The sequence below is a fragment of the Urocitellus parryii genome, chromosome 1, assembly GCF_045843805.1.
Source record: "Urocitellus parryii isolate mUroPar1 chromosome 1, mUroPar1.hap1, whole genome shotgun sequence".
Taxonomy (NCBI): domain Eukaryota; kingdom Metazoa; phylum Chordata; class Mammalia; order Rodentia; family Sciuridae; genus Urocitellus; species Urocitellus parryii.
Window position 1 is genome coordinate 95584838 of NC_135531.1, and position 11535 is coordinate 95596372.

Sequence of the window (11535 nt, forward strand, 5' to 3'; positions counted from 1 at the left end):
AATCTTCAACCTCAACTTCCCTAAAACCCATATTCTTAAACCGGGAAACGCCTTAAACCGGGAACACCCTAAACCCAAGGACCAGGATACTTCCTCAAACCTGCAGGATACTTCCTCAAACCTGGATCACCTTGAGCAGGGTCATCTTACTAAAGCACACAAGCAAGGTCGCAGCAAATTTCCAAGGCAAGTCCATTTAACATGGGGTACACTGGCAAGGATTACGATGCGTCAATACCTACTTGGTAATGGCCCTCAGCAGTATTGTACACCAGATTTAAGAAAAACTCAATATTGCTATCATATGTATGTGTATGTGATAGAACACAGAAAATTGAAAGTTTAAAAATGGAATAAGGTATGTACTACAAATACTAGCCTTTTAGTGTAGCTATATTCGCAAAAGACCAAGGAGACTTTAAGGAAAGATATATTGCTAGGAAGAAAGAGAGATGTTTTATAATAATATGAAAATATAACAGAAATATGTGAGAAATATTTCCCCATAAGAAATATTTTTACTACAGAGTAAAAAAAAAAAGTCAAATTGATGAAGTACAAATGAAAAGTAGACAAACCACAAACCTCTAAATTCTGATAGAATAAGAAGACAAAACACATATGTGCCCCTGTATATACACACATACACACATACAAGAATATTGAAGATATCAATAACACAAAACATATTGAAATACATCAACATCCATAGCACACTCATGCAGACACAATTTTGTTACACATATTTGAAATATGAAAATTTCCCATATTCTGGGTTATAAAACAAGCCTCATTTTAAAATAAAAGACATTGAGATGACTCATTATTCTTTTTGACTACAGCAGAATAAAGAGAAAAGTGAAAATATGACAAATCCCCAAATGCTTCAAAATTAATTAATAAAACCCAAATCAAATTTGAAATCACAGCAGAAATTTCCAAACATTTTCAAATATGCAAAGTTTAAGAACTGACGCATATACTCCACTGAACTTCTATTCTGTCTGCCCCTTAGTGTGGATTAACTTCCACATATTAGAGAATACATTTGAACTTTAATTTTTTTTGGATTGACCTATTTCACTTAGCATGATAGTCTCCGATCCATCCATTTACTAGCAAATGTCATAAAGTCATTTTTCTTTATGTCTGAGTAATCCCTTGTTTGTATATATGCCACATTTTCTTTATCCATTCATCTGTTGGGCACCTAGGTTGGCTCCATAGCTTAGCTATTGTGAATTGTGCTGCTGTAAACATTGATGTGGCTGTCTCACTGGAGTAAGTTGATTTTTAATCTGTCATAATCTTCATATGTATGTACATGAATAAACCACAGCGAATCTCACCATTGGGTACATCCAACAAGTAATTAATTTAAGAAAAAAATTATGGATAAATGGCAAAAAGATCAATAGAGGGAAGAGGGAAGGGGGTGAGGAGAGGGAAGGGGAAGGAGAGGTACTAGGGTCTTAATTAGAACAAAATATATTCAATGCATGTATAATAATGTCAAAATGGATTCTAATGTCATATGTAACTAAAAAGAACCAATAAAAAGAATTTTGCAATGAAGTGGTGTACAAAATTTAAAAAAAAACTTGACATACAGAACTTGAGAATTTAAAATCTTTAATACACACATTAGAGAAGCAAGACTGAAAAATCATGTAAGCTTTCATGTAAAGAAGCAAGAAAAATAATAGCAAATCAAATGCAAAGAACAAAGGTTGGGCTGGGGATATAGCTCAGTTTGTAGAGTGCTTGTCTATCATGCACAATGCCCTGGGTTCAATCCCCAGCCCCCACCCCCTCCCCACACACAAGAACAAAGGTACACTTACCCAAGCAAAAATAAATAAAAGATATGGAAATATATAAACAGAGAAATTCTACAAACCTAAATGTGTTTCTTTGTAATATTAAATAAAATTTAAATCTTTTAGATGAATCCAAAAAAAAAAAAGAGAAAAAAAACCACCAACTCCCAATATTAGGAATGAAAAAAGAAACATCTTTACCAATCCTACAGATTTTTAAAAATATAAAAAGGGAATATCATGAACAACTTTATGCCAATAAATTTGACAACTTATATAAAATATTCTTTAAAAATCCAGTTTTCCAAAAATGAAGGAAGAAGAAATAGAAAATCTGATTAGTTATATCTATTAAAGAAAGATGTTATTAAAATCTATTCACTTCACAGTGGTGAATTCTTTCAAATAATTATGTAAAAATTTACATCACTTTGAATAGAAAAATTAAAGGTATTTCTGGAATCATTTGGGCACCAGCACAATTTTTAGTAGTTATGACATCCCACCTGAATTTGACAGTATAAGAAAGAAAGATAACAAACGAATTTCTTTTAAAAACATATATAGAAAATTTATTTTAAAAATGAACAAATAAATTTCAGTGATATATGAGGGGAAAACAATAATATATTAAGAGAAAAGGAAAAATAAAATGATCATCTCAGTGGATAATCAAATGTCATTTGATAAAATTCAGAACACATTAATGGTAAAATTGCTAGCAAATGAAAATGGAAGGGGAATTTCATAGTGTCTGTTAAAACATCAACAAACATCATTAATAGTAATTTATTAAAAGCTTTTCTCTAAAGCTCAAGAACAAGAATAGGATTCTCACCCTTACTACTTCAATTCAGTAGTTTATTATTGGCCCCAATCAGTGGAAAAAGACAAAGAAGGATCAAAAGGCACAATGATTGGGAGAGAAGAAATCCTCTTTTCAAAATAGATGATTATTGCATAAAAAGCATGAAAAAATCTCGAATTTATTAGCAATTATTAAATAAAGTTAGCAATATCAAGGATACAAGGACAACATACAAATATGAGTTGTCTTTATAATCACCAACAATAAACAATGAAAATTTTAAATATAATTTACAATAGTTTTCAAAATATCATGTACCTGGAAAGAAATCAAAAGGAATAATTCATAATAACTTTACCCTGAAAAAAATCACAAAACATCATTGAGAAAATAAAGAAGATCTAACTAAATTGAAGAATACACAGTGTTCACTACTTGAAAGACTAAATAATGGGAATGATAGGAATATTAGGTCTTCTCCCACCAGTCTATACATGTGACAAAATCCTAAACAAAATGTTAGCCAATTTCTTTTGGAAAAGAGAAACACTGCATATAAAGTGTGTATGGAAATACAACCAAACAATAAAAACCAAAGCAATCTTGAAGAAAAAGAATAAAACTAGAGATATCACACTAAAGGTATGATCTATGACAGAAATAATTGCTAGGTTGAATTTCATTAAAATTAAAATTTTCTGCTGTGCCAAAGATTCTATCAACAGAATAAAAAGGTCACAGAGTATGAAAATATTGACAAAAAGCATATTATAAAGGATTATTATCCAAAATATACAAAGATTGTTAAAATTCATGTGAAACTAGACAAAATAACAAAAATTTACCAAAGAAAATAGATAGACAGCAAATAATCAGATGAAAACATGCTCTATATAGATGTCATCAGGAAAATGCAAATTAAAATAAGATTGGTATACCACTATAAAACTATTAGAATGTCCAACCTCTAGATCACTGACAACACCAAATGCTGAGGAAGATGGGAGCAAAAGGAATTCTTATTCAATGATGATGGATCAGGAAGGGTACAGCTGCTTTGGAAGACAGTTTGGCATCTTCTTGCAAAGCTGATACTCTTACAATTGATGCAGCAATCGTGCTTCTTAGTATTTATCCAAAGGAATTGAAAACTTAGATCCACACAAAAACATGCAAGATGAAGTTTATAGTAGCTATGTTCATAACTGTCAAAATCAAAGTATCCATCAATAAGTGAATTGATAAGTAAACAGTGATACACTCAGACTTCATATATTATCATTCAATACCAAAATACATAAATAAATAGCCATCAAATCATTAAAAGGCATGGAGAAAATTTAAATGCATATTGCTATGTGAAATAGTCATTCTCAAATGACTCTTATAATGTACTACTCTGACTACAAGACATTTTGGAAAGGGCAAAACTGTGGAGACAGTACAAATATCTGAGGTTTCCAGTGTGTTCAGGTAAGGAAGAGATAGGTGGAGCAAAGATTTTTGGCCAGTTAAACTACCCTGTAAAAGTGGATACATGTCATTTACATTTGTAAAACTTCATACAATGTACAGTACCAGAAATGAACCTTATTTTAAACTAAAGAGTTAGTGACAAAGATGTGTTGATGTAGGTCCATAAATTGTAAGCCATGAACAACTCTAATAGGGGATGTTGATAATGGAGAAGGTTGTGAACTTGTGGGAACAGGGGTATATAGAAAATCTCTTTGTCTTTTGATTTAATTTTTTTGTGGGTCTAAAACTGCTCTTTAAAACAGTCTATTGATTTTTAAATGGAGGACTTACCTCTCATAACAAACTATGATAAAGCTATGGTAATCAATAAAATGTGGTATTGCAGAATAAAGAAAAAATTGAACCTTTGAGCCAACATGTGGTTACCTGATTTAAGACAATGATGTCATTTCAGAAAAGTGAGAATCATCTTCACAATTAATGGTTCAAAGACATTTGAATATTTACATGGAAAAATGACCCTAACATTATTCACTTGAAGTAATTTAAAATTTATTATAGCTTTCAACATGCAAAATATAGTTATTATTTTTTCAAAATGTATAACAATATCTTTATGCCTTGGAGTATGAAAAAGTTTCAACTAGTATACACAAGCTGTTAACTAAAAATAAAATATATTGATAAATCAGACCAAATTAAAGATTTATTAATTAATGTCACCATAATAAATTTTAAATATGATCATGGAACCCAAGTTCTATGTGTAACCATTAAGGTCTCAAAAATTATAAAAAATACAAGCATAGAGTGGGAAGACATATTTGCAATTTACGTATTTGAAAAAGATATTTTCAGAATATAGAATTTCCAGTATAAGAAGGAAACAGGCAAACATCCCAAATAGAAAAATATACAAAAGACTTTTACAAGCTCTTCATGATAATATAAACTAATGGCCAATAAATTTGTGAAAATGTGTATGATTTCATGAATTACCAGGGAAATGCTAATTAAAATCATAATATGCTATTACCACACACTGAGTAGACTGGCTGAAACTGAAGAGACAATATCAAATGTTGACAAGGATATGAAGAAACTGGAACTCCCAAACTTTGCTGGCATTACTATAACTACTTTTGAAAAAATATTTCACAATATTTGAAGATCTAAATCTATGTGCATGCATTAATGCACAACAATCCAAATCCTATAAACATATTCAACATACATAGTGATAGAACAAAAAAAAATCTCAAAACTGGAAAAACCCCAATTTCAGCCACTGTAGAATATATAAACTACATGGTATATTCATACATCTGAAAAATATAAACCAATGTGTACAAAACACGTTAGAACAACATGACACAGAACAATTTCACTTAATGTAATGTTAACTGAAGAACATAGACAAAATGCTAATACTGTATAGCTTTATTTGTATGAAAATTCAAAAAAAAGCTGAGATAGCTATGATAATAGAAGTCAAGATAGTGCTTGCCTTTTAGGAGGGAAGATAAAAACAAAGAAGGGGAATTCTTGGGTTTTGGTAGACTTTCAATTTTTAATCTGGAAAATTCTTATAATAGTATATACACTTTGTTAAAATTCACTGACTTGAGATTCACTGTATGTACATATGTATGTGTGGTCAGATTCATCCTATCCCTCCATTTTACTCTTGCCACTACTCTACTGATTTTCCTCTGTTTTGATGGAACACCTCAGCCATTTTGCCACTAGCTTCCACATATCAGAGAAAACATTTAAATTTTGACTTTTTTGAACCCCTTTGGGACTGAATTAGAGAAATTATTTTGCATGCTATTGAGATTGTCAAAGTGTATTCTAATGTTATATCTAACTTTAGAAAATGATTATTAAATACACACACACACACACACACACACACACACACACACACACACGGCATTAAACCTAAATTCCTGCCTTTAACAAACAGTATTTCACTGAGTTGTACAGTTATGCTTTGTGACTTTTTCTGGTGGAATGTTATATTTCAAAATTAAAGTAATTTTTTTTAAATCAAAATTTTGCCAATATACATTATTATTAATTTCATAAAAATAATAAATTATAAACACAAAGTTCCTTTATGTACTCAAATGAAGATAAAAAGATAAAGATAATATATCAGTTTACTTTGTTCTTAAAGGCATTCTTTTACTGAAAATTAACTCAGGTGATATTCATTTACAAATTCTAATAACTTGGAGATAAAATAAGGCACGCTTTTGTGGCTTAAAAGGGATGGATACACACCAGATTTAAAATTTGGAATGAAATGGCAAATATTATGTGCAATAGTAAGAAAGGACACCTGGTGGCGCTGCAGGCTAAGAGTGGGAATAATGGGCTCTGGATGCCCAAGGACGCATTTGAGCTGGGAAGCACTCTGAAAGCTCCCTACAACAATGAGGCATTTTAGGTGAGCTCCAGGAGACACATCTTCAGAAAGGTCTTCGTTCCAAGCGCATAAAAACAGAAACATTTGACCAAATCATCTGAGTGGATTGCATACAGAGTAAAAGGAACTGCACCTTCTGGACCCGTCTGAACAATGGAGGCAGAGCTAGATAAAACGCCACGGAAAAGGCAAGTCATTTTTCTTGCTATGCTGTTGTTTTTGTGGGAGGCTGACTCTGAGGCAATTAGATATTCCATTCCAGAAGAAACAGAAAGCGGCTACTCTGTAGCCAACCTGGCAAAAGATCTGGGGCTCAGGGTGGGAGAACTGGCCACTCGGGGTGCGCGAATCCATCACAAAGGCAGCAAACAGCTCTTGCAGCTTGATGTAAAAACCGGCAATTTGCTTCTACAGGAAAAACTAGACAGGGAGGTGCTGTGTGGGGCTACAGAACCCTGCATATTGCATTTCAAACTGTTACTAGAAAACCCAGTGCAGTTGTTTAAAGTTGATGTGCAACTGACAGATATAAATGACCATTCTCCAGAGTTCCTAGACAGGGAAATGATCCTTAGAATCCCAGAGAGTGCACAGCAAGGGACGATGTTTCCTTTGAAATCAGCTCACGACTTTGATATAGGTAGCAACAGTGTTCAGAACTACGCAATCAGCCCCAATTCCTATTTTCATGTTGCTACTCACAATCGCGGAGATGGCAGAAAATACCCAGAGCTGGTGTTGGACAAAGCTCTGGACCGGGAGGAAGAGTCTGAGCTCAGTTTAACCCTCACAGCACTGGATGGTGGGGCGCCGCCCAGGTCTGGGACCATCACAGTTCGCATTGAGGTGGTAGACATCAATGATAATGCCCCCGAATTTTTACAGTCTTTGTATAAGGTACAAGTGCCTGAGAACAGTCCCATAAATTCATTAGTTCTCATTGTCTCTGCTCGAGATTTAGATGCAGGAACACACGGGAGTGTAGCCTATTCTTTATTTCAAGGTGATGAAGTTTTTCAACCATTTGTAATACATGAAAAATCAGGAGAAATTCGTCTCCAAAGGGCATTGGATTTTGAGGCAACCCAACATTATATTGTAGAAATTGCAGCCACAGATGGTGGAGGCCTTGTGGGAAAATGCACAGTAGCCATAGAAGTGGTGGATGTGAATGACAATGCTCCTGAACTAACCATGTCCACACTCAGCAGCTCTATCCCAGAAAACTCCCCAGAGACTGTAGTTGCCATTTTCAGCGTTTCTGATCCAGACTCTGGGGACAATGGTAGGATGGTTTGCTCCATAGAAAACGATCTCCCCTTCCTCTTGAAGCCAACATTTGAGAACTTTTACACCTTGGTGACAGAGAGGCCATTGGACAGAGAAAGCAGAGCAGAGTACAACATCACCATCACAGTCATTGACTTGGGGACACCCAGTTTGAAAACCGAGCACAGCATAAACCTCCTCATCTCAGACGTCAATGACAATGCCCCTGCCTTCACACAAATGTCCTACAGGCTGTTGGTGCATGAGAACAACCAACCAGCTCTGCACATAGGCAGTGTCAGCGCCACAGATAGAGACTCAGGCACCAATGCCCAGATCACTTACTCGCTGCTGCCCACCGCGGATCCACATCTGCCCCTCGCCTCGCTGGTCTCCATCAACGCAGACAATGGGCAGCTGTTCGCGCTGAGGGCGCTGGACTTCGAGGCCCTGCAGGCATTCGAGTTCCACGTGGGCGCCACAGACCAAGGATCGCCCGCGCTCAGCAGCCAGGCGCTGGTGCGAGTGGTGGTGTTGGATGACAATGACAACTCTCCCTTCGTGCTGTACCCGATGCAGAATGCCTCTGTGCCCTGCACTGAGCTGGTGCCCAGGGCAGCAGAGCAGGGCTACCTGGTCACCAAGGTGGTGGCGGTGGATGGAGACTCGGGTCAGAACGCCTGGTTGTCATACCAGCTGGTCAAGGCCACGGAGCCAGGGCTGTTTGGCGTGTGGGCGCACAATGGCGAGGTGCGCACCACCAGGCTGCTGAGTGAGCGCGACGCGGCCAGGCACAGGCTGGTGGTGCTGGTCAAGGACAATGGCGAGCCTCCGCTGTCTGCCAGCGTCACGCTGCACGTGCTGCTGGTGGATGGCTTCTCCCAGCCCTACCTGCCGCTCCCGGAAGTGGCGCCAGAGCGCGCGCAGGAGGACTTGCTCACTGTCTACTTGGTTATCGCCTTGGCCTCTGTGTCTTCGCTCTTCCTCTTCTCTGTGTTGGTGTTTGTGGTTGTGAGGCTGTGCAGGAGGCGCAGGGCTGCGCTGCTGGGTGTCTGCTCTGCTCCTGAGGGCCGCTTTCCTGGCCACCTGGTGGAGGTCAGTGGCACAGGGACACTGTCTCAGAGCTACCAGTATGAGGTGTGTCTGGGTGGAAACTCTGGGACTGGTGAGTTCAAATTCCTGAAGCCCATATTCCCTAACCTTTTGGTTCAGGATGCTGGGAGAGAAGTTAAGGAAAATTCCAGCTGCAGAAATAGCTTTGTATTCAACTAATTGTTGTATTTCATTCTCACTATTTTGGCAACTTTCTATTGCAATTTATTTCTTTAGGAATTCTAGTGCTGTTAAAGTATTCTAACCACTATTCCAAACCTATGTATGTTCCTGGTAGCTCTAAGTTTGTTCTTGTTATTGGTATTAGCATTTTTAGGCATATGAAGTATGTATTTTCCTCATAATTGATCTAATCTTAATGGTTAGTTTTCCCCAATTGTAAATTTAGCAAGTAGTCAAAAACTTCTCATTTTAATGAACTTAATAAATTTCATAAACCATTTAAAGGCTTGTATGAAATCTTGAATTTCCACGTATTTGTGGCACACATCTTTAACACATAATTTCATATTTCAATACCAGAGTGTTCACCTTTAACTAAATTTGTGGTTCACTATACTATCAGACTAAGCCCACTGAGTAGCCGTGAGCATAAAACCCAGTCCTACTTGTTTTTCTCAAATTGAATGTTAACATTACCTTCATTAAAATATTTATACACAAAAAGTGTGGCCCTTTCCTGTTGTGAGCACCACATACATAAGGCAATGGTATTTAGTTGGTACTTAACCTAAAATATTGTAAGTGTTCCATAAATACTAGGATTTAAAATTTTTAAATAATTGTCATTTATGATAAACTATAGGGAAACTGATATAATTTGTCATTCACTTCACTAAACTAAAAACTAAACTAAAACTGTTAAATCACTTTTTTACATAATAATATTCAAAGAATAATCTTGGAGCCTGAATTATGCCCCAAATCTCTCCAAAGAATTTCAGGACTTTTGAGGGCCTCATATATCTCCTTGTCCTTTTGCTTTATAAATAGATGATAAAGTAGAATTTGCTGTTTTTTCTGCAGTTTCTCCCTGCTTTTCAAAAATCAGGAAAATTCTTCTGCATTTTGGCTGTCCTGTTTAGTTCTTTTTGGCTGATCATAGATTTTGCACTTTGTAGATGTGAACAGTCTTTATTGACAACATAATAACTTCTTTTTGATGTTTAATTATCTTCAGTTTTATTCTTTAATATTATTTAAATTTAATTTTTCAATGACATCAAAGTTACATTTGTATGAACTAAGTATTATTTTGATCTTAGGTAGCTTGAACAGTAATTAATTTATCTGAATTATAATAGTTCTAAGCTGTTAAATAAGCCTAGTTAATTGATTGTGTGATTCCAAACGGGTTAAATGTATATGGATATAAGACAATTTCATAGGACTTCTAGCATAAGATGAACAGTTAAAAAGCTTATTTTATAATGTAATATTTATTTATGAATCTCAAATATTATTTTACTGGATGTTAAATCTTGTGCTTTTCCCTGAATTAATAATTTTTCTGAGGACATAATAAAAAAGAAAATTACTGACATTTAAATCCTTCTTGAAACAAAGTTTTTAGCCATCACTTAATTGAAAAGTTGAAGTGAGGAAGAGTTAAATGTGAGACCAGAATTAAATACAAACAAATGTACAAGATATAAATATGGTAATTACATTATTGATTTCTCCCTTATTTATTATCACTTATTTAAATGAATATTTTTCTATGAAAAGTAATAAGTCTTATTTAAGTTTTCACCAGTCTATCTCAAGATCATGAAAATTTAATTTCACTTTTCAAGAATCTAATTTGACAAATGATCATACAGAACCCATCTCATTCGTGTGTGCATTCATAAAGTTTGGATCATTCCTTACTAGCTAGTTGATAGCTCCAGAATGTAGAAAAGATCAACATTTTAAAATTTAGTTCCTGGGATTTTGTAGTGAAAATGATCCAGATAATATTTACAACATGCATACCAAATGAAAATACACCAATTTTACTGTTATCAAACCAGGATAGAGAATGGAGGCTAATATTCTAATAATGACACACATTTCAATATGCTTTTTCTCAAATGCCTCTATTACAAATGCATCTTTTATAATTATTTTGCTGTTGTCTGTAATGCATTTAGCATGTGCTATTTGAAGGACAGAAATTCTACTGAAGTCAATATGGCCCATACCACATTAAAGTCTCCTTTTATGATAAAAAGTTACAAAATATATTTTAAAAGTGTGAAGTTAAAACATGAATGTATTTACTGGGGTTCTACTTTCAGGTTACATGCATTATCTGGAAGCATAAAACAACCTTTAAAACTGGCCATAAGACAAAAATCATCTCTGTGGAGCAGCAGAAAATATATGATATAATAGTACCTGAATGGGCTAAGATTTTTGAGAATGAATATCACTGGGGAGAAGAACTAAATCTTACAGTCAATTTTCCCCAAAAGAAATTGGGTAAATCTGAAAACAACCAACAGTTTTTTGTTAGGAACAGAGTAACTTCAGTATCCTTTGGAAGACTGGAGGATTCAAGCTCAGAACGAGTTTCCCCTCAGAGCATTTGTCAAACTCAGAGCAGCTCAGTGAACACTAAAAACTTA

General features: G+C 35.1%; 1 protein-coding gene across 1 annotated transcript; it reads left to right on the top strand.

Annotated features, from left to right (window-relative positions):
- The first annotated feature begins 6694 nt into the window (after nucleotides 1-6694).
- LOC113179751 (protocadherin beta-5-like) lies at nucleotides 6695-9082 on the top strand. The gene has a single exon (XM_026384488.2). It carries the CDS (start codon nucleotides 6695-6697, stop codon nucleotides 9080-9082), a length of 2388 nt encoding a protein of 795 aa, XP_026240273.2.
- The last annotated feature ends 2453 nt before the right edge of the window (nucleotides 9083-11535 follow it).

Coding starts and splice junctions, on each gene's coding strand:
- LOC113179751 (XM_026384488.2), top strand. CDS start 6,695: ATGGAGGCAGAGCTAGATAAAACGCCACGGAAAAGGCAAGTCATTTTT.